The 23,806-nt window shown below is 43.2% G+C and overlaps 1 protein-coding gene across 2 annotated transcripts; it reads right to left on the bottom strand.

Moving 5' to 3' along the window:
- Window positions 1-391: 391 nt before the first annotated feature.
- On the bottom strand, window positions 392-23,382 carry TWSG1 (twisted gastrulation BMP signaling modulator 1). Of its 2 annotated transcripts, none has more exons than XM_084216609.1 (5): window positions 23,258-23,382; window positions 21,112-21,277; window positions 14,034-14,133; window positions 10,174-10,440; window positions 392-2,602 (listed from the first exon to the last, which is right to left on the bottom strand). In XM_084216609.1, exons 2-5 carry the CDS (start codon window positions 21,232-21,234, stop codon window positions 2,421-2,423), a joined length of 672 nt encoding a protein of 223 aa, XP_084072735.1. In that variant the 5' UTR covers window positions 21,235-21,277; window positions 23,258-23,382; the 3' UTR covers window positions 392-2,420. The 2 variants fall into 2 exon arrangements, with proteins under 2 accessions (XP_084072735.1, XP_084072736.1); XM_084216610.1 differs by having other exon boundaries at window positions 21,112-21,239; window positions 23,258-23,323.
- Window positions 23,383-23,806: the final 424 nt, after the last annotated feature.

The following is a 23,806-nucleotide window of genomic DNA, read 5'->3' as shown; positions in this document are numbered from 1 at the left end:
TATTCTATCCATCTAGATCAGTAACTTTTGTAATATGCTTCCTGGTAATGTTTCCCTGAGAAACTCTTGAGAAAGAACACACAAGAACCAGTAATGTCTTTTTATTAAAATACCTCTTAAAACACTCATCATCATAAAATACACTGGGTGTTGCTGCATGACATTTGTGTACACACAACACTTTCAGCAAACACTAGACAGCATCAGGAATTACAAAAAGTAAGGCAAGCCCCAGAAGGTGTGCACTACCTTCTCTCAGGCCACTACAGACAACTGTGTTTACATTTTTATGCCATTCCCCACAGTATTTCCTGGACACCTCTTAGGCCGCTCCCCCATCCCTCCCTCCCCCACTTGATTTGACCTCACAGCAAAATTCTGAGGATGTAAATGGAGATAGTGTCACAAATCCATGGGGCAGCAGGTGCCTGACCAGAAACATCAGCCTTCTTCCTCCCCCAAGATGATTCTGAGCTACCCTCATATTTCCAATAATTTAAGACTCCAAAAATCTGAAGCACACTAATGACCTCCTGCTTGCTTGATTGCTACATGTCTCCTGTCTTGGTCAGGAACATGGATGCATCACCCTCCAGCTACAAACAGTCACAGCTACTCTTAACATATTCTTCCTCTCCATTTATTTTAAGAAATTCTAGCAGAAGAAAATATAACATGAGTTGTAAAATATAGGAAGAACAACTCCTCCATTATAATACAGGTTTTTCTATTTTTGTCTATGATCTTTTATCATTTTACTGTAAGTTTAAAGTATGAAAACATTCCATAATCCACTAGTTCAAAACAATAACATTCATCTTTCAAGTACATTTTTATAGCTGAGAAAGATGCTGAAGAATGCAACATTATTTAACAGGAGTAGATTTTTTTATTATTATTATCATCATTATTATTATTATTCCATCTTATTGAAAGAACTGTATCATGAGAAAAAAAAATTGGAAAAAACATTCAGGAAAATTTTTCAACAAAATAAATGTAATATGACTGCTTTCATGTGTACATGGTACAGATAGACAGGTGTAACTAGAAAACAGTTTAATCCCTCTAGCTGAGGTTAATGAGAGAAAAATGAATAGTCAAGTTCTTTTTTGTGTTTGCATATGCATATATGCATAAAAAATTGAAGGAGTTAAAACCCACATTATTATAAATACAAAAAGCTGACCATTAACTACTAATACACTTTATTCTTGTACTTAGTACCATTATCAGTGGACACCTTAAATTGGTCATAGTAGCTGCTATGTAGCTGTCAACATATAAAAACTCTTACTTAGAAAAATGCACAATGTTCTAAACTCAGAGCACTTTAACTTTTCCTTTTCAGACACATATTCTCTTCTTCACTGACAAAAATTTATGGGGGAAAAAAAGAAATTTCATAATAATAAAAATGTTTTGGAATAAATATTCACAGGAAATTACTAAATGGGAACATGCTTGCTGCCAGCTGCTCGGCTGGTAGACCTGTACCACTTGCTTGTTCCCGTCATTTCATTCTTTATTCCTTTAGTTAATCCATCATAGCCTTACATATTTCCTTTACTGGACTAAATGTTCCGAGTGTAACAAGCCTAGAGAACAGTGCAAAAGGTGGGAAATGCAACCGCAACAAACAGCTTTATTTTGGGATCTAAGAGAAGACTGAAAAGATGAATTTGTGTAATGCATAAATTATGCATCGTAGGCCCCAATGAAAAGAAAGCAGGGCAAATGAAACTTGGAGGAAAAGTATCCCATACATGGTGTTTTGCTGGGCAGCCCTTCTAAGAAGTTAGGATTTTATCCATGACAGCCCATTATTTGAACTTGAAGAGAAAGCATGAATTTTAATTTTTCTCCAAATATCACTTCCACAATAAAAGCTAACCTTAAAAATTGGAAGGTAATAAAGTTAAAAAACAAAACCAGAAACCAAATCCCAAAAACCCAGCCCCTAAACAACATCCACCCTCCCTCCAACCTAGCAGCCACTTATTTATTTGTTGAATTTAGATAATGGAAATCTCATCACCGCATTCTAAAAGATGCCCTACTGTAAACTACAAGATAGAGTACTACATTCTGAAAGCCAATATAGCCAATACTTTCAAATCAAAGGAAAAGAATCAGAACAGTAATGATGAGCATGACTGTACCATTTGAGCAGAAATAGAGAAAAACGAGTTTAAAACATAGTATTTAAACATCTATTAATTAGTCTCGCTTATATGAATTTAAAAAAAAAAGAAAAAAAAGAAAAAAAGTTCTCTGATTTTGTACATCCTCTTTTCAACCAGGTACATTTAATTGCAACCAGCAGGCACTCCACCAAAACGCAGAATTTGCAATCCCCTTCTCTTTAACCGAGAGAGATTACTTTGGCCTCAGTATTGGTATATTACAATTTTCCTGCTTCAGAACATGCAGTTCATACATTTGACAGTTTTACTGCCATAGTCGATGCACTCTGGCCCAATGCACTCACAGCAGGCGTTGTGAAACCATCGGTATTTGGAAGCTCCCATGGACTCACAAGAGATCTTGCACTGATGTATTGACATGCAGTCATCAAAATACACCACAGTACACATGTGTTCTAAACCAAGAGGGGAAAAAAAATTGGTTTAAAAGATCTTAAAGTGTTTTTAAAGGTTAGTTAGAAATTAGTTAAATGAGCAGCTTTAGAAGTATGATTGCAAACTTACAGGACTATGAGGCATAAGGAAAAAAAGGTGACAGTAAAAGCAGAGAGGCAAGGCAGAGAGACAAGGTAAAATCTATCAACTTCGAATTTTCAGCATCTACAACTCAACCTGTTGTCTGATCTCCTCCTGGATTAATTTACTTCTATATTCACAGGCAAGAATGTTTTTAAGTTTTGTTCCCTAGTTACAAGAACGTAAGGATGAGCTATGCCAAAATTGCAAGCAGGAATGTGTCCTCTGAAGGTAATATGCTACCACAAAAAACTTCAGGTTTATAGAAGTTATTTTTAAAAACCATCAAAAACCATTATGTGGTTGTAAATGTTTCTTCCCCCCCCCCCACCCCCAACTCCACAATGATCTTTAGCCAGGTTAAATCACAGACCTAAATAATCCTTTTTTTCATCAGCATGAAACTGCACACTTTTCCTTTTTTTATTAGCAACACCACCAGCTTACTACTAATCTTAAAACAACCCTTCTGTCTATGTGTTGACTTTGTGCTTCTAACACCCATGCAATTACTTGAAATGCCATGAAGTTTGGTGCTGCAACATCAAAATAGAGCTAAGGCATTTACCACAACTATAAAATAAAACCATCCCCCCTTCAGTCCACTTCCAATTCTCCAAGCTGGCAGATTCCACCATCTTTCTTCTGTACTGACCAGGTGATTATACCATAAAACTTTGTTCACCCTTCAAAGGACCATGATTACATAACATTTACTCAGAGCATAATTTGGCAGACTTTGGGGAAAGAACAACTGGCAGCTGTCTGCAAACAGGAATGTCTCCCTCATGCAGATCAGACCAGCTTGTGAGCAGGAGATGTCAAAGGGCTTTCTAGCCTATTACTACTCATGGTGCATCTGGGACAAACCCACTGATCTACATTCCAATGTGGATTAGAAACAAGTAATACAAACTTAAATAGTAAATCAAGACAGCGGGTTTGGTTTGGTTTCTTTTAGTGACTGATTTTGATCACTGTCAAATTATTATGCTACTACCAAAACAGCTGCAAGAAGGTCAGAGGATGTGCTGCCAGTCCACTGAAAGTAACAGAGTAGTCACTGCCTTGGTCAGGCTCCAAACTGATGTACATGCCTTGCAGACACCAGATACAGTGCAACAGGCAATAGCGATCCTCTGTAGGAGAGGCAGACCCAGAGCTGAAGCAGTTTCTGTTCCCAGAAAAGCTGTGCTGCAGTTGCCAAAAAAATCTTGCACTACCTGAAGTACTGCTGGAAACATCAACAAAGTCCACTGTGGCTGTGTAAGTCCTGTCCTATTCTTGGCACTTCTATTTCTATAAGCCCTTATAATATATCCTGAGGCAAAGCAACCAGAGGAATAGAGTTCTCAGAGAACAAAATCTCTGCCTGAAAACAACCAACATATCTACAGCTTCAATAAGGATGTTTGATTCCCAGAGAGGAAGAGGAAGGAGCTGAACAGAAGTGTGGTACCATGTGCAGAGTGATAGGTGTACACCTGAAGTGTTCAGCCAAAGCTGAAAAGTAGTAGGGAGATGCAGCCACCACAGCCTAAAAGGCAAGAGGCAGAGGCCAGACAGAGCTCCAATTTCTATGGGGAATGCACAAGGACATTGCAGCATTTCACCAGTGACAAAAAGTTCAGATTGCCATAGTCCCAAGAAGAAGAAGCACACACCATCCATTCCTAGAAGGCCCAGATAGACCCAGGTATCTGTTCCCTTCACTCCTCACAGGAAGTTTTTAGAGGTAGGGTAGGGATGAGAAAGTAGGAACAAGTCTCCAGACAGTATTCTCATTCCCATCAGTCTTCCAAGTCAGTGCTGGGGTTCAAGCACAAGAGCCTTATAGAAGCCTCTGTTGCACATTACTGATACTCTTGATGTCCTTTTTCTAAATCTGTATTGAGCTCTTTGATTCCTTTTTAGTAGTTTTCTACTGAAGTGTTACTACATTAAGTTTGGTCTTAAATTCCATAGTCTTAGAAGGTGTCAGTTGGAGGCATAGAACCTCTCCCTTGAAATAGGCAATCCTGGCTAATCTTGAAAGATTTCTTCCTGCAAAATCACCTTTTGGGATGCCATCTCCAGCTGACTGATTTAATCTCTGGATAAGTCTGAGAGGGCAAAATGATTCATGGCTATCTCCAGATTGGAGTGAAACAGCTCTTCAAAGGAAGCAGCCATCCAAGGGGTTGCCGGAAGTGGTCACTATCTGTTGATCATGGCACTGCAACTTGCAACACACAAAGGAAAGCCTAAGGTAGGTCAGGGAAGTTGTCAGGAAAGCTGTGCACACTCTGAGGTGCGCTAACTGCTCCCAGCACTTACAGACTGTCTTCATACCAGAGAATGTTCAGTCCCTTCTGCATAAGGAGACATCTGTGCTCACCCTCATGTTAACCTCATCTCTGACAGCCTCAGCGATGTTAGTACTGCTTCACAAGTCCTGCTGAAGCCTATCAGCTAATACCTGCAGAAATGAAATAAACTTCCTGGGGAAGGAGAGCCTGTGATTTCTAGGATGTAAAGATCGATGACACTGAACAGGGAGACATCTCTCTGGATAAAGGAGGCCAGACAAGCAGCAGCACCTGGCCTATAACTCTGGCAAAACTAGGTGGCATCAGTCAGCTCCTGTGAGACTGCAGACTGGTCTCCTGAATCACTCTCCCAGGACCAAAGCCAAAATTCAACCTTATTATGGTGGCAGTGACAGCCAAGGACGTTAATCTTGACTGACTGGAGAGTAGAGAAGGAAGTTTATTTCCACCCGCACACAAGTCAAGAGGATTAGGTTCTTGAGGGCAAGCACAAAAATGCTGCAAAGAGGAGAGAGCAGACTGCATGTGGCAGGCCAAAGCCAGCAGTAGATCCATCTGGTCCCAAGCATCTCTTGTAAGCATCTGGAGGATGTGCTCTGCGTATATGTTACCAAATTGTTTCTGACGTCTTGCTCACTGAAAGACTTGCCAGGTCTGAACAAGTCAGATCTCCCAGGGTGCGCTTTGTTTGTCACAGGGCACTCGTGATCTCTCAGCAATGCCTCTGTGCTCATGTGGAGGCTGAATTACTGAAAGCAGGAGATTTCTTCCCCTCAAGCACTAAATCCTTTTTTCCCCTGCGTAACTCTCTTTTTGCAGTCTATAGACTGCAGTCTACTGCAAAAAGAGAGTTACGCAGGGGGAAAAAATACATACCTACAGGCTCAGCTGGGACCTGGGAGAGTACTTAAACTGTTTCACAAAGCTAATTACCGAGTCATCACTTGGCTCCCTCAGTGTAGATAAAAAGAATATTACTTAGTGCAGTAACAACTTTCTCATTTGCATTTTGCCAAATTTCACACCCTAAGGATGACAGACTGCAGATGCAGGGAAGGCGAAGGATGCAGCAGTAAATTTTTTTCCCCAGAACATTAATTTCTCACCTTTTGCCCCCTCACACTTCGTACTCAGTGAAGGTCATGCAGGAGAAACAATAATCAAGTCTAAATTAAAAGTGAACAGAAGAAACTACCAGGCTTTGCTATAAAACGATCTTAACTGGTGTAATATAGAAAAATTTAGCAACTCAGAGAACCTTCCCAGTTAATGATAATTTGCTGTATGGGATCTTTGAAGTTATATGTGCTGTGTAACTTCAGCTGTCTGCTGGCCACTTTATTGGTAGGTCTAAAAGTTCTTTTAAAAAGTAACTGTTCATCCAGCAGTCATACTGTTTTATCATAGAACAGCCTGGGTTGGAAGGGGTCTTAAAGATCATCTAGTTCCAAACCCCCTTTTGTTGGCAGGGATACACCTTCCACTAGGAAAAACACTAGTCTAGTGCAGTAGCGAGAAGAGGGGAAAACAAGAACAAGGAGATTAACCTGCAACTGATTATGAACAATCCATTTACATAATCTACTACTTTTGGACAAGTCAATTTTATGTCAATCAATTTATAAAAAGAAAGGTTGTTTTTTTTTAATAATCTTCCTAGACTACCTACAGAGGTAAATGTCTCTTCACTGGAATTATAGCTCTCCTCTCCCTGTTGCACTGGAGGGGAGCAGAATTGCAGACCAGTGTAAGTCATAAGCCCTTAACTACAACATAGATTTTGTTTTATCAATTGCCAAAAAATTATCTAGTTCCCTTTTCCCTCTCGCCAACATCCTGTCATCATCTGAAACAACTAAGCTTATTTAAATCTCTGAACTTGCAGTTCAGAGCTCTGAGGGTATCATCTAGAAGTAAAGCAAAGAGAATGAACAAATGTAGCTCCAGATTAATAACCACTGCAATCCTCTCTGAAGTAGAGGCTCAAGTGCCAGAAACAACTGATACAAAGAACTACAGCAGCTCCAGCAGCGCATGCATAGCTTTGGCAGCTAAACGTTACAAGTCAGTTCACAGGAGGAAAGGGAAGACACTCATTAGGAAAATAACCGCGAAGTTCAAGGTCTGGTGGCGGGGTTCAGAGTAGGCTGGGGCGAGAAAGGAATGCTTTATATCCCACCGCACCCCACCTCCTCCCGGATCCACAGCTACCCTCCCTGGTGGTGGCTCCAGGCCACTCAGGCACAAAGCTCATGGTTCCTGTGGCTGGTGCTGCTTTTCCTGGCACTCACCCCAAACTGCATCAAGCGAGTCTGGCACCCTGGGCCAGCTTAACGGCGATCCCTGCGAGAACACGCAGTAAAGCTGAAATCAGAGCTGTGTTACACTACATGACAAGGGGTATTTGTAAGCAGAGCCTTTCCAAATTTTGGAATGTATTCCAGAAGACAGCACAGAGACCACTGTCCCCCTACAAAATCTGCCTCTCATTAGCCCCTCTCCCTTAACAGGCCATGCCATTGGCTGCTGCCAGCACACCATGTTGGAGGGAAGCAAGCAAGGAGCCACAGAAGAACCACAAAATGGAGGAGGCACAGGACTGTAAAGGGAACATAAAGCATCTGTGTTCCTGCTCACAGGAATATTCTTTTAAATCCCTGATTGTCACAGCCCCAAAGACAATGGCTTAGCAAGTCACCGTAAGGGTATCTCCATTTGCAAGACCTGCCCTCAAGCCTAGCAGCATTTCTGGGGAGAAGGAAAGGGTCAAGACATGGTCTGTTTCTCCCACTGCAGGCTAAGCTTGTGTTTACCGCCACTGAGTACACACATACACCTTCACAAACCCCCCTCTCTTTCAGTAGCTCTAACACTTGCCAGCTTGTTGAAGCAGTGACCCGATTGTGTGACTGAACTTTGCATGGGTAGAAGCCATCAAGCTCCAGGAACTTCCTCAGCTGCCTCACTGTGCCCATGCTCACAAGGCTCTTCAGTCCCAACCTACTGCCCCTCCACCTTTTGATTATGGCTTTTCCAATGAATTCAGCAGAACAGTATTAGAAACAATGCTACCCCATGGCTCACACAACACCCAGCTGTTGGATGTCCAGCTGTCCTGCTTCCACCATAATAAACATCAACTGACCAAGGCCAGACACTAATTTTTCTTTCCACCTCCTCTGTTCTCAAAACTCAAGTCATCAATATTTTTATAAGCAAATTGAATATGACTTTCAAGAAAGCAGAGCACTACAAAGTGATCTATACTGTGACCAAGAAAAGAGACTCTTTGGCAGGCTTACGTATTTAGATACTTAAAAGTATAGGAAGAGGATGTGGAAAGTAATTTTCTATCTTTTCCAGTTCTTCACTGGTCACGAAGATGGAGAAGGCACGGCAAATTATTACAAGAACAGGCTCTGACATTTATTTCTGTTTTAAGTGTCTGCTGAGGCCTGAAAGCCAGTGGTATTTGGTAACTATTTCCAAATCTAACTGTTGTTTTTGGACTGTCATCATTCCAGTAAGAGCTCTCTCAGCCTAATCTCTAATATGTTCCTAGTAAAAGAAATGAAGGGGACTTTTGACTAAGAAAAAAATGGCAGTGTTATGTATTTGTCTGTGTTGTTGAACTCAAAACTGCTCCACACCCTTGAGATGCAATTCAAATTCTAAGTTTAACCCAAAACTATCATTAGCCCATCCTGTTGGTACGGTAGTAAAGGACTGTCAGGGAACAGCCATCTGGATTGCAGTACCTAAGTACAGTGGGATACATTCAAGGCTGTGCTAAACATAATTTTTTTCCCCTGAGTTTAATTTATAATTGTAAGTACTGTAGTCTTTGTACACAGGGCTTTTTGCGGCTTTCCATTTTACATGACTTTGTACATTATTCTCATAACAGCAAGCAAGCATTTTAATAACATCAAAGACATATGAATGAGATGCTTTCTGCCCATCTGGTTTCCTAGTTCTGGAATTAATTTATTTTTCTAATGTGCCTTAGCCAAAGGAAATTAGAAAAGTTGCCATTATGGTTCCATTTAATCAGCAGCAGTCCTACTCAGAAACACAACTAGGTCATTGGTTCACACTGGTATGGAAAAGCAGCATGTCCATCAATTAGGGTATCTTTTATTGATAAGATAAAAGGGCCATCACAACAGCAACATATGGGGTTACAAATATTTAAAGTGTACATTGGGAAGGAAGCAAAGCATTAATTGCACTAATAAATCAGATGCTCTTTTTCCCCTATTAAGCAGCAATTCCACTATGAACTGTTTATGAGATTCTTTAAAGTCTGATGTAATGATTTGCAGGGAAAAGTGTTTCAGGTTTAGTATGGAAACCAAGAAACAGACAGTGTTTTTTTTATACCACTGTCGACACTAACTCAAACTTCTCATCTTTCCCCCACCCAACCACAGCAAACAGTATCCTGAAGTCTTTCCTCTAAACTGAAGGAAAGAATATAAAAAACTTAATATGAAATAGGAGGAATGAATCTGTAAGTTGAACCCCTACCACCAAGTTACTTATTTTGAAGACAGTCTGTCACATCCTTCCTTGATGAATCCTTCTAATCTTGCTTAGGTTTACTATTAATCCGGGATTTCATACAAAACATCCCGCTAAAGATTTCAAGTTACACCAGCTCACATGAAATAAGTAAACAACTGTTGCAGATACAAGAGTTTATGGCACATGGCTTTCTCAGACCTCTTAAGCCATGTTTCAGTTGCCTACTTCTGCACCTATATGTAATTTGGATTCAGCTTCTGGTCTGTCCTGTCTCCTAAGCTACAGGTAACTGTTTCTAGGTGAGAGAACACACGGTGCCAGTGCACATGAAACAGCATGAACAAACTGCCTCATGCCACAGGAGTAACTATAGAGACAAACTCACGTGGTTCAGTGTCTCCTAAGAACATCAGTCATTTTAACACCATCTTCCACGTTCCTCAATACCTTTGCCTCACTCTTTCTGTTATGTCATGCTCAAAATTAGGCTGAACCTTTCACATATTCTTATGGGAAAAGAGGAAGCGAGCATAGAGAAGTATGGGACATGCACTGAGAAGACTCCTGGAAGAGACAAGAGGAGGTGCTAGGGATTTAGACACTACACTCATTACCTTTGTCACTGGAGTAAGGTGTGTGGACATTGTTGTTCGGAACAGAGACGTTCTGATGCTGTGGCTGGTTCACTGTTTCTAAAAAGGAGACGAGGTTCTCATGGTGTGACAGTTCTTCTGCCACAGGGAAGGAAACAATATTCCAGTTTAGCTGAGTATCCCCTTCTGTCAGTGCCCGGAAAAGGGAAGGAATTGGTTCATGCAACTCCTCGACAGTGCTCTTGGATGTCGGAGGTGTGTCACTGTAATTGCGAGGATTGCACATACCTGCAGAGGAAACAAACAGTAAATGACACAGAACTCCCTAAGCTCTTCTTGAAACAGGTAGGAATATTTGGAGAATTAAAATGGCTTTTTTTTTTTGCTGAAGAGAACAGAACTCTTTTGTATCTATCCCACTCTCAGCCCAATAGCAGAAATGCTATCAAATACAGCAGGACAAGTTTTCCATAACAGCAGGTTTTGGATCGTTCAGACTTCTACAAAACACACCTGTGACTTGTGGAAAGCAAAACCTCATCTAAACAGCACTTTTCTTCCCTGTCAGTGTTACAGCTTAGAAAATGGAGGGTTCAGTAGAAGGTTTGTTTTCCCAGGGAGAAGCGAGTATGATCGATAGCATAAACCTGGAATGCAAGATTAGGACTGAAGAAAGGGACTATCTTGATAAGTCTGAGGTACGTGAAACTTTTGATCACAATTCAAGTATTCCATCTCATCTGCTGCAGCAGTGCACTAGATCTTAGTCATCTGCCGGAGATACAAAGATCACTATCAGCACAGAGCATGAGTCTGAATTACTTTACTCGTGTAGAGACAGCCAAGATGAACCTCATTTTGCTACTTAGCTGGAGGGGCCACAACAGGCAAAACACTAATTTCTAGGTTACCTCTTCCTTATTTTTCAACATCTTTTGCAGTATCTTTTTTGAAACCTTGTAATCTTTTTTCACTTTGCCAATTCCTACAAAATGTTTTTGTGATATGCAATGCTGATTCCAGTTTTTGTTAACCATTTAAACACTAATATTTATTACTAGCAATTAAACCAAAGGGTATTTCAATTTAAATCCAATCTGTGGAAACTACCAAGATTAAAAAGAAAATTTGTATCTGCATATGTATTTTAAACTCAGGAGTGATAAAACACTGTTAGAAGCCACCTGTCAAGAGACAGGCAAATCCATTTTCCTCATGTGCATCTGGATATAATTTTGGGTAGTTTTACAGACACAGGTTTAGACAGCTACAGCTGCAAAGCACACCACTTCCTGAAATATTAAAGTGATATGAGACATGATTGTTCAAAGTCTACCTGCCTCATACAACCAGAGAAGTATCTCCTGCCCCACAGATCCACTAGGACTCTGGCTTCACAAATAATTGTGTTTAACTGGAGCCTTATATAAACCCCTAATCTTCTCAACCTAAGTAGATGGATTACCATAGTGAACAAAGCAGAGGGAAGTTTGTCCATGGTGATTAGCATGAGATTCAGCAAATCTTAAGCAAGTGGTTAGCATTACCAGCATTTGGTAATAGGAGCACTCCATGACAGTCTGCTCCTATAAAAAGGTGAGCCAAGTACAGAGCAGGAAAAAAAATAAACCTATTTGCCAAACAACATCAGGTCATAGTAAAATACAATTCCACTTACACAAATACCCTGCTGCAAATGATTGTTTTCCTGCTCCTCTCAATTAGGTTTGTTCTTCTCAGACCTTTCTAGACTCACTGCTTTAATAGAAAATTTCTATCCCTTCCTTATCACCCTTTAATAAGCACTAATATTAGCAATGCTTTAACAAGCACTGTATTAACCATACAATTGCAATAGAGGATAACCACATGAAAATCAGTTAAGAAGATACCAAACCAGGTAAGAGTTTTGTACAGATACATCAAGGGATGTATGCTTTAGTTGACGTCATTGTATTAATGTTGTGAAACAGAAACCTGTGGGCCTTTCTAGACCTGTCAGACCAGACCTCTGCCAGGTAGGATTCTGAAAATAAATTTCACTGATAAAAAGGATGCACAAGGGGGAGAAAAAATAACATCAAGATTGTTTACCAAAATCCTGCAGAATCTATACAAGTTTGTGTGCATATCAATGCAGTTTGAAAATATTACCTTAAGATGGTACCAAAAAATCATTGCTTATAGTTTAATGGGTAAATGCTCATCCACAAAGATCCTTCACTCTTACTGTTTTTAAAAGCATTTGAATTATAATAATATTTTTATATAGTAAATATTACAAAATAGCAGCTTTTGTTACAAAGAAAATTTAAAAATTTAACTTATGAGCAACCTGTAAGGATCAAATATGTCTACATTACTGCTTTGGAATGGATGAGAAGATGCAGAAATGGGCTATAAAATGATGGAAGCAGATAAGCCTTTACACAAGGGACTAGAAGAGCTTAACTCAAAGAGGATGGAGGACTTGTTGCTGTTCTCCCTCCTCCAGTTTTTTCCCTGTCAGAGAAGGGAGAGAACATACACAAAACATGCGGGCATCAACAGAGCACTAGTACAGTTAGTGGTGGAGGATAGAGGTAATTCCTGCCCTCAAGGCAGACTTGATCTTTAAGACATAACAATCTATCTGCTTTTACATTAGACATGATCAGCTTATAAAGAAACTTAAAATATCAGCTCAGGTATCAGCAAAGAACTGTGTCTAGGGAGTCAGGTATGGCATGTATTCCTGTTTCCTCCTTTGAATATGGCTACAGCAAGGATAATTCTACACTGAAGAGAAGAAGAATAGGACTGTGCCATAGAATCCAAAAAGGTCTGAGAGACCTGAAGAGCCATCAGGAGAAATTTTAGTTTACTCAGTACTGGGAAACTGAACCCAAAACCTTGTTGACTCCTCTCCAGGAAAACACTATGGGAAAGAGCAGCAGAACAGTGAGTCACCTGCAGATTTATGAAAAGAAGCTCGTGTGTGGACTTCACAATCCCAAGAGGTAGGTCCTTCTTCTCCCTAGAGATCAGTACACTATGCCTTGCTTTCTACACCATGTTCTAAACTAGGGAAATAACCTGCACTGAAAATGGGCATTCTGACACCTAATCACCTTCGTGAATTCAGAGAAAACTGACCTAGAAAAGCTGAGAGCAGGTACAAGACTCAAGATGCATCCCTTTCATGGAAGCCAGGATTTTGGATGGTGGCACAAGGAGACTTACAACAACCACAGGAAGATGAAGATTTTGTTACATATAAAACAAGAAACAGAACTAGAATTCTTAAGCTTAGACCGCACTCACTTGCAAAGATCTGGGCGCTCTGAACATCACCTGTCAGCAGCAACGTGTTCTTTTTAAGACTCATCTAGTCCTACAGTAAGACCTTGTCTGCTTCTTTCTCACCCTTCACAAAGAGCTCTTTTTGTAAATAAAAGAATAGTGGAAACACTGGGCCATGCATATTTATTAGTAGTTCTAACTCAATCCTAAAGGTGTCCCATGCACCCTTTACAGGTAGAAACCTTCAGAAACAGAAACACAGCACCCAACCCCACAAAGCAGGCACTGAGGAGTTACCTCAAGATGACAATTCAAACAGGAGTTTTATATTTGAGAGACAAAATTAATAATCAGCTATGATGACATTTAACAAGCAATACCTGGACTACTGCCACTCCCAGCTCCATAGAGCAGACACAGCTTTCAGATGTTTGGGTCTCCACAGTAATTTATTCCATACCCACACACCAAGCTGTAAGGCTCTTAAAGCACAGATTTTGTCACAGTGTTTTACTTCTATTTTAAGACTGTGAGCTCAGCATGTGGCAGGAGAAAGCAATGTAAAAAAAGCAGGAAGTCCCCCAAAAGTGCAAACTTACCAACACAGTCACAGCACTCATCCCAAAGTGTGCCCAGGCAGAGCATGCACTCCTTACAGCAGGAACAGTTCCCTTCCCCAGGGCGGCACTGACACAGCTCCTGGAATCAACAGACACTCATTACACTGCAGCAATCCCAGATGTAAAATAACTACACAGCAGAGTGATTTTTCCTCAAGCCACAACTCAAATTAGGGCATTAAAAAAGCTTAGTACTCTAATACAGTGAGTAAACGGTGAAACAACTCCAGCCAAAAACCGATCCAAGTTTACAAAAGGATCTTTTGCAAGTTTGTTTTTTTTTTTTTCTTTAAAGGTGACATTCTGAAGAGAAATCTGAAGCAAGCATTTAAAAGACAAAAAATCCTATTCATGGGAAAGGTGTGCGCACTTCTGTGCATGTGCATGCCTAAATCTACAAGTTCTTTGAATGTTTTCCCATCACAACAGGAAACTTGGAGACGGATGCTTCTTTATATAAAAATAGTGACCGTACATTATAATTTAACTAAAAAAGAAAGCTACTATAAGCCACATGTGCTCACTCAAGACTTGCATGATGTCTACCATCACACCTATCCCCAGATTCTAAGAGGAACTTACCCATTTAAGTCATCTGATTTTCTGCATCTCCAAACACTTGTTACACATTGCTCTCTGTTTGCAACATTAGTGACCAGATGTTCCCCCCTTCCCACCTGCCCCAGGTCTAGATGATTCATTTTTGCTATTATGAAAACCATCTTATGCTCCCTCCAAATTGACACCTTGAGATACCTACGAGACTTCTAGAGCCTCTAGAAAGTTCAATGACCTACACAAGTACTTTTCTTTAACCATTAATAACCTAAAAAGATGGAAAAGGCGTGGAAACATAAAGACAAATATTTCTCTTCGTACTACCTAAACCCAAAATCTCTGGTCTAGCAGTCCTGCTGGAGACACACACTTGTGGACCCAAAGCATGGAAAAAGCCGACAGGGATGAAGAAAATCTAAAAACCAGGCAGTCTCCTTCCCTCTAACTCAAATCTATACTAGGAACTCCAGTTTGGCCAAAAGACTGTGGCTGCATGACAATAATTCACAGCCTTGAATTACATCATAGCGCAAAACACAGACAAGCCAAGAAGTCCCTTTGGTTGTCCTGTCTAAGAATTTGGCTTTGATGACGTCTGTCTAACTCTCACATTACACACAACTGGGGAGAAAACAAATCCCATTACTGGAAACACTGACCACGGGATCGTTCCACCCCCGGCTTTACTGGAAGGGCCATCGGCAAATCTGTTACACACCAGGCCAGGGGGAAAATGATGCCCATCCCCACTCTTTGATCCAATTATCCAGAGGCAGAGGAGGGACACACTGCAGGAGACGCTCATGGACAGGTGAGAAGGGCAGGAAGGTGGTTCGGTTTGAAATTCTCCTATCCTGGAATCTCCACCCATGGTTCCACCCCAGCTGGGTCAGAGGCATCTCTCCTTACATTGGTGGCAGGCACCAATGTCACCTGCAAAGTGAGGTTTCTTTCTGAAGCACCTTGGGAAAAGCTCAAATTGGACAAAATTCCATTTTAAAAATAATTCTTTGCTTGCTATTGTTAAGAAGAACAAGGTAGGGGAGAAAGAGACATTTTTATAGCAAATGTCAGGAACACATTTGCGAGGCACAGCAAAGTGCAGTCTTGCACCTGATGGTGTATGACTCCTCTCTTTACTCTGCAAAAGTGGCCACTGCAAATATCCACAGCCTGTTGAGCTGCACAGTGGCTGCCCCTCGCTCACACCAACTCACGTGGGTACACAAAGACCAAGGAGTGCACTTCAGAGAGGGAGGCCAGAGCAAAGTCTGTACAGGGACAGGCCTCCAGAACACAGCAAACGGAGCTGCAAGGGTCCCAGGCCTGCACTAAGACTGAGCAAGCCCTAGAATGTGCTGCAGACAAGCAACAATGTACTAATGCAGTATAAATCCACTGATTCCTTATTTTCTATTCACTTCATCCCAGATCACAAGTCATCTTGAATCCAGCAAAGAAACAAAATTCACCAACTATTGGTTGTGATACATAATGGTGAGAAACACTGTCACCTGTAGAGTTTATTGTGACCAATTTGCCCCACTGACTGATGGAGAGTGAACCCCTGCTCCACACACATTTCTGCAATAGGCAGCCCTTGCAAGTATTGAATTTTTATTTACGGAGTGGAAAGCTAGTAAGATTTATTACTTTTTCATCCTTGAAATTTATGAATGGCACCTGTCACTGTTTCTGCACAAACTGTGCCGTTTCCAAGTAAAAGATGAAAACAGGCTGATTAACAAAATATGTACATTTTTCCACCACAGGAGACACCACACACTCAGAAAGATGACGGACGTGAGTTATGATGCATTTCTAAAATATTTATCTTACCATTTGATAAACAGATTTTGTCAGCCTTTAGAATAAAAAGCCTGAATAGAACAACTTTAAAAATAACCACGAGTTTAGAATTAAAAATATCCAATTTATTCTTCAACAGTAAAACCGGGCAAACAGCTTTTACATTTTAAAGACACCAACAGGCCAGCATGTGGGAGGAGGCAGAGCTCACTAAACTATTAAATGTAATGCATGAATAGAAGCCAGAAAGTTCACTAAAGTTGTTTCGGTTTTATGGCAGAGTACTCTGAGAGAATTAAATGTAACCTTAAATTCTGTGCTTGCAACCTGTTAAGAAAAAATTCTGCCTAGCATCTATGTGTGCAAGCACTGACTTGGGGCTAGCACCATTACACCTACCAGTATTGTAACAAGTTTGTTTTTACAGGAAGGGCTCATAAGCAGTGCAATATTTAAGGGGTTTTTTTTGTTGCTATTTGGGGGTTTTGTTTGTTTGTTTGTTTATTATTATTTCTTTATTTTAAAGTTGGAGGGAGAGGAAGAAAAGAAGAACAACCTAATTAATGATAATGACTTCTGCCACTTTGGGGCAATAACTGTATGTTATTCCCCATACCTGTTTGCACATCCATGGTTTCCTTAACCAGTTTTGAGTCCTCCTGCCTGACTCATCCACACTGGATACTGGTAGAGGATACATGTTTTTAAAAGAATGCTTGCCTGAGACGTGGGTGAAAGCAAGGCAGAATAAGGAACGTTCCTTGTTGTTATCTGGGGGTGGTGAGGCATCAGTGGAAGAAAATATTACTCATCAGTCAACCTGGCAACTTCCCAAGCTGAACTACTGAAGGTGCATTGGAGAATCTATTTTGCTAAGCAAGAAATAAGCCTCACCATTTAAAAATACAGAATTAAGTAGGAAGTAGGTATGTTTGTACAACAAAGATACTCCTGCTCCAGAGAGCAAACAAAAATTTTTAGAAGATGTTTAACATCTGAGTTTTTTCCAAAGCTTTCCTGAAATACCAGAGAATATTTTCTTGGTGCAGGGAGAAGCAGGACCTGAAGGCATTGGAAATCTCTCTGCAAACTGGAAGGGGGAGTGAAAGAGAGCTTTCTTCCCTAGAACAGTTTAATAACAGAAAATCTCCTGGAAGTGAACCAACCAGAACTGTTTTGTTAACCCAACCGGGTTACGTACTGCAGCTACAACACACACTGGAAGTAATTTTTAGATGCTGAAGCCCTGAAGTTAAGGAGTGGCATTTATTTCATACCACAGGGCTAAAATGTCTTGGAAATAATTTCAGGCTGACGAGTTTGTACACAAGATTAACAGGAGGCAAAAAAGACAGATGAAAAGAGATTTTAATTGGAATGATACCGCACCAGCTGAGGTGGCTGCAGGTCTGTAGAGTTCAGGAGAGAAAATCTTGTTTTCTCCACAAAACAACCTCTCTTTGGAAGGATCGTAAAACCATGCCTGAAGTGTAACACCATTCGTTTCCTATGCACAGCAACAGTTTAAAGCACTGTTGCAGATGAGATAGCAAAGCTCAGCTTCCAGCCCAACACTGACATTCCACCGGAGCCTGACTCCTGCCAGGAGCTCTGCACCTCAAGAGCCAACCTGGGACTTGCCTCAAACCCTTTTGCTATGAACAATTGTGGGAACGTCTCATCCTCGAGGTTTCTGCCTTCAAGGATTTCCTCCATGTTGCAAGGACACAATATGCCCTCCCCCCCGCCCAGCGAGCGTAACTGGCCTTTTCATCTCCTCCGCACATGGAAACATCAAAACAACCCACAGGGCCAAGTCAACAGCAGATGTGCTCCATAAACACTGCAGCACACGCTCCGTGCGCACCCAGGGCTCCACCTGGAATGCACGGCAACGGTGGCTCATGGACTCCAGTCCCCAGTCCCAGGGACATGGGAAGGAGCTGCGGCCAGAGCCTTGAAGGGCCAAACTAATTTTGTGGACTCACTCTCTACACTCCCAAGTCTTACCCACAGCTCTCTCAACAGCTACAGGAAGCCACGAAGTTTCTTAGCGAAGGCGGGGCTTATGCAGAGAGATGCCTCAAGCTATTTTCTTCCAGGCCTTTGCTTATGGAAAAAGAGGAGCACCAATAAAGCTAGAGCCCAGGATGCAAAGGGAAAGCTGAATCCATGGGAGTTGTTGATCTCATGCACTGTTCTGGATCTAACAAAATAAATATTTATGTAGGGACCACCCTTAAGCAGAGGAGCTCCTAAGGAGTGGCAGTAATGACTGTACTGACTTCTAGCCATGCTGGCAAAAATATTTATGTTAACCGTATGCTTTTTGAGAGAGCAGGTCTCTTGTCCCTCTGTCTCCAGGACAGGCAGCCTCTCTTTCTGCACACAGATGCAAATGACAAACACTCACAATCTGTTTGCTCCCCCAGTTGTCTCTGAGTGACATTATCTGGGTTTCAAGAGAGGGATTTTGCTGAACTTCAACAGTGATAAAAGTCAGTGAGAGAAAAATATCATGCGATAGTCAAGCAACCTCCCTCAACATGGTATTTTATTATTAAGTTCAGATTCCTCCAGAAGAGTTTAGAGGGGAAAAATGTACACAGATATACTCTACTTGCATGTCTATCCATTCCATATACCAGTGCAGCACTTCTGCCACAAAAGCACTGAAGTTTTAAAACAAATGAAAAAGCCAAGAAGAAAGATGACAATTGCTTTAAGTCAAAGCTTTAGGATATCTTCCTGTCCACAATCAGACTAGTCTGACCTGATCTGTTCTTCTATAAAGAATGAATACTGACTGGTAAGTCAGGCCTGTGTGCAGGAAGACAGCAGCCAGATGGTGAAGGTAAGCAGTGTCATTCCCTTGCAACTGCACATAACTCACGTGGCCTAGGCCACTTTAGGGTCTCAGAGAATTGCATACGATTTTGATTTTAGGTAAATTCTTTTAAAAGGGAGTCCACATCACCTGTACAAAGTAAGAGAGAACACACCTACCCCAAGTAAAGCAGTTCAGTGGTTTCTCTGTATGCACAGGGCTGTGTTGCTACAGAGATGCCAACATAATCCAAGGAAAGCACAGTTGTATGAGCCATTTCCATGCACTGCTGAACCTCAGCCATTTATTGCCAGCTGAGTAAGGACTCCTGTAGCATTAACTCCACCCCCTCCTAGGCTGTGCTCTATTCAAACTAGCTCATAAAAATAAAGTTTAAATGCTTGCTGTCTCAAACTTGACTCAATAAGAGATGATTTTTCAAGGAGGAGATATCTGTTTTTTCACAGGTTGTGGACTCCATCAGTGGCACCAGAAAAGGAGACACATCTTCCCTGTTGTCCCCTTTGCTTACAGAGAAACAAGCATCAGATCAACTGAAATCCAGCACCTGGACCAATAATTTTCCCCTGAATCAACAAATCTGTACCACTGGATTAACTATTTAAGGGCCACGTACATCTAATGCCACAATTAGCATGCTACTTCTTACAGGTTTCAATCCTGGAGTAGATTTTAAAAAATGCAAGAGAAGGGGCTTTTAAGTGCATCAGTTTGTCACAGTGCACAATGTCCAATATGCCAGTGAAACCACTGGAGTTCTGCTTGAAAAGGTAAAAATCAGAAGCCTCATTCTTGCTCCCCTATTTAACAACTCCACAGATTGTGGTGGGGCTGGAAGAAGCAGCAATTTGTTTTTTTTTTCTTTTAAAGCAAAGGCAGTGCAGAACCCAGAAGAAGATGGTATAGCCTACAGTCAGTCTTCATTCCACAGGAAGGATTTGTGAATCTGGCAAGTGTTTTATTTGTAACCCAGACAAATTTTAGACAGAAGTCAGCAAAATGAAGTAAACATGGAAATGCTTGAGGCCACTTCTGCATCTCTTTTCAAGGCTGTGACCATGCATTTACAGTAAGCACACTCACATCTTACTGCCATATGACGTTGGCGCTCTCTGCTATTGCCTTTCCAATCTACAAAGAGGCAGTAGGAAACAGTTGCTTTTAAAAAAGCTGCAGCTGACCACATGAAGCCTCTTTTCTCAGTCTGGAGTCAAGAAGCATGCTCTGTTTACCATGACTAAAAAAATACTTGGTAGCTACCAGAACTGCTTGTCATTTTGCTAGAAAAGGCCCTTTTGTTCTGCTGCCCACCACATCTCTTAACTCCTGCTCTAAGAAAAGAGTTAAGAAAGAGAGCAACCTGCTCTCTTTCTTTCACTGTACAGACACGCAGTAAGTCTAAAGCAGCATCATGAATTTAACATCCATTTCCTACCAGTTCAGCTTTTAAGTATTTGGTTTGTTTTTTGGGCATCTTTTAATTCACTGTACAAAGCTGATGCTATGGAGAGCATCAGGCATCAACCCCTGACCCCCTGCTTGAGACTTAAGGAACTGGACAAATTGAAAGTTAAGGGCAGCATCTCAGACAGACATAATCCATGGCTTGAAAAAGTTTCAATTAAAAAACCCCAAAAAAGCATGCCCATATAAATATGCACTTGGTATTCTCTGTCTATAAAATGGTTGCAAATCTGCACTTATATGGGTAGGAGATCAAACCAACCTCTTTACAGAGACACTACTTAACATAAAATACCAGCTATTTGTATCATTTCAGGAGGCAGTTTCAGGGCTGTTTTCAGTGCACTCAAAAGCAGATGGAGGACGCAGGACTTGTACCTGTATCAGGCATTTGCTGACGTCGCTGGCACAGAGAGCCTTGTTGCAGCCTGTTGATGATGGGATCCACAGCAGGAACAGAAGGACAGTGACTGTGGGTGCCGTGATGTACTGTGACCTCATGGTTCCTGCAGGTGAGCAATTTTCACAAGTACTTCAAGCAGCACTGAAACAAGAACCAGCGACTGAAAAGGCTGCTGGAACACAAGTTAAATTCCATTCCATTCCCCCCTTTCAATTCCTTCAATAAATATGAATATTTTTAAAAAATGCAAACTGGGGTACTTCACAGCAAACCCAACCCCTCCTCCTCCAGCTAACTTGTTCGTTCAAAGCTTTCTGCTATTGCACCTTTGGATTAAAACTGCAATAAACTTGAGGTGAGCAATCTCAAGTTTGCAGCATCAAATATGACATCCTACGATAAAAACTGCCTCAGATGAGAAAACCTACCAAAGGAGACCTAATTTTGTAAATGCCCAAAGCAGAACAATGAGTTTTGTGTAGTATCTCCTCAGGCTAAGGTACACACAGGTCTGTAGGGCCAAGGACACACAGCAACCTTTTACAACGAGGTAAGTCGCCCCTGTTATCTTTAATGCAGACAGACAGCTATTTTCACATGGACTCTTAGATGTCACACAGGCTATCAACCCAATCACAAAGTTTTTAACTTCTTTTTTAAAAATATACAGACACCAACATTAAAAAAAAAAAAGTACCAGACACTTTGAACAATGTAACTTTCAAAAGCCAGGCAAGTGTCTGAGGTCAACCAGAGACGACAAGCATCTGCTACATCAAACAGACAGGAACCGGGTTTGTTCAAAGCATTCCACCTTTCTCCCTCCGTGAAAACCCAGCCTGTCGGCAGGTGGTATTTGCCATAGATATATCACGATTAGCAGCGTGCCACTCAGTTTTTAGTTGCGCTTTGCATGTGAGCGCGGCCAAAAGAGGACCTATTGCACCAGGCACTGTACCAATATATAATAAAAGGCAGCCCATGTTTGGGCAAGCTTACAGTGAGCCTGTATTGTTCTCCTAAGAGAGAAAGAATGCTAATGGAGCACTGGATTGCTTTCTTTTGGTATCTAGAAATGTTTTTCTGTTTTATGAACTACAAAACCCAACACCCTCAATGAGCAAAAAAGTGGAAAAATAAGGCACGATCCGGGACATTCAAAGTCTGCGTCCGATTAGTCCTTCTTACAATGGTTGTTAAATGCCTCCGAATCTCGCTGTGCTGGGCACGCCGCCATCTGTACAAGTTTTGCTGGGGAGACCCCCCTGCAAGACCCGGGGACACGGGAGAACACGGGATCTTTTCCCTCACCGCTTTCCTTCCCTGCCATCCGAAGCCCAGGACGCTTCCTTCCAGCAGCTACAGCCGCCGGCCCGGACCCGGCGGGTGCCGCATCCCGGGCGCGGGAGCGGAGGCGAGCACGCTGCCTGCCGAGGGGAGCGATCCAGGCGTGCTCCCGCACGGCTCGGGCGCGGGGCTGCGTTACATAAAGGGTCCCGAGCAGCGGGGCCGGGCGATGCCGTCTCTACGGACACCCCTCGGGTGCGCACCGGGGTCCGGGTGCCCCTTTCCCGGCCTCCCCCCCGCCGCTCCAGTTCCGATTCACCGACCGCTGCTTTCCCAGACTTTTATCCGGCGCGGCGTCCCTCCGGAGCGGGACCCCCGCCCGCCGCCCCTCCTCTCCCGCAGCCCACCCCGGCGGCATCGGCTCAGCATCGCTCCCCCGCTCCGCTGTGATCGCACCGGGCGGAAAACTCCTCAAAAAACCCCTCCGGCCGATCGACTCGCTCTCGGCTGCCCGTCCCCGCCGCAGCTCCCGAGAGGCCCGGGCCCCAAAGATGGCACTGCCAGCGGCCGGGAGGCGGGTGACAAGGAGGGAGATGTGGGAGAACACCCTCCCGCCGAAGTGGCCCGGGGCAGGCGGGGCCCCGCACGGGAAGCGGGTCTCCTCCTCCTCCTCCTCGGGCAGGCACGCAGGCAGCAGGGCGGCCGCGCCGAGCCGCACCGAAACTTTCCTGCCACAAAGAAGCAGCCACGGCTCTGCCGCCTTCTTCACCTCGTCCTCCCCAGCCACCGGCTCCATCCCTGCCGCCCCCCGCGCACTCCCCCGGCGGCGCTCACCGGGCGGCCCCGGGCCGGGCACCCCGCGCTCCGCAGGCGGCTCTCGCTGCTCCGGAGGCGGCGACGGCGGCGGCGGCGGCAGCAACCCCGCGCCTCGTCCCACTGCTCCCCCCTCGGCCGCAGGCAGCGCGGAGGCGGCGGCCTCGCATCATCGCCCCGCCTCGGGGCACCGTCAGGCGCCGGGACCCTCCCCCCGGGACCCTCCGCCCCGGCGGGCGGCGGCTGCGCGGAGCGGGGCGGGAGGAGAAGGAGGAGGCGCAGGCAGGGGCCGGCGGACGGGAGCTGCCGCCGCACCGTGCCTAGCGGGACGGGACGGCCAGGCCACTGCCTCCGGAGGGGCTTCTTCAGGGGTGGACGAGGGAATATCCCACCGCAACCCGAGTGCGAAACTCGGGGTTCTGTGGGCAGGCAAGCAGCCCGGGAAGTCGGGGCGGGAACAGCGGGGCGCGGGGGTCGCGCCGAGCGGCCGCTGCGGGGAGCAGAGGGTGCCCGGGGCAGCGCTCCCGTGCCGGAGTGAGGCGGGAGAAAAGGGACCGGGGGGCAGCGCCC

Source organism: Fringilla coelebs, assembly GCF_963513975.1.
Source record: "Fringilla coelebs genome assembly, chromosome: 1".
Classification (NCBI taxonomy): Eukaryota; Metazoa; Chordata; class Aves; order Passeriformes; family Fringillidae; genus Fringilla; species Fringilla coelebs.
Note: the sequence above shows the minus strand (reverse complement) of the source record. Positions and strands in the feature narration are given on the sequence as shown.

Bases quoted from the DNA above. Each gene is read 5' to 3' on its own strand.
- TWSG1 (XM_084216609.1), bottom strand. From the start codon at position 21,234: ATGAGGTCACAGTACATCACGGCACCCACAGTCACTGTCCTTCTGTTC. The intron at 14,134-21,111 runs GTACAAGTCCTG...TGTTGATTCCAG, and splicing joins TCAGCAAATGCCTGATACAG to GAGCTGTGTCAGTGCCGCCC. The intron at 10,441-14,033 runs GTAAGTTTGCAC...TTTCCTCTGCAG, and splicing joins TGAGTGCTGTGACTGTGTTG to GTATGTGCAATCCTCGCAAT.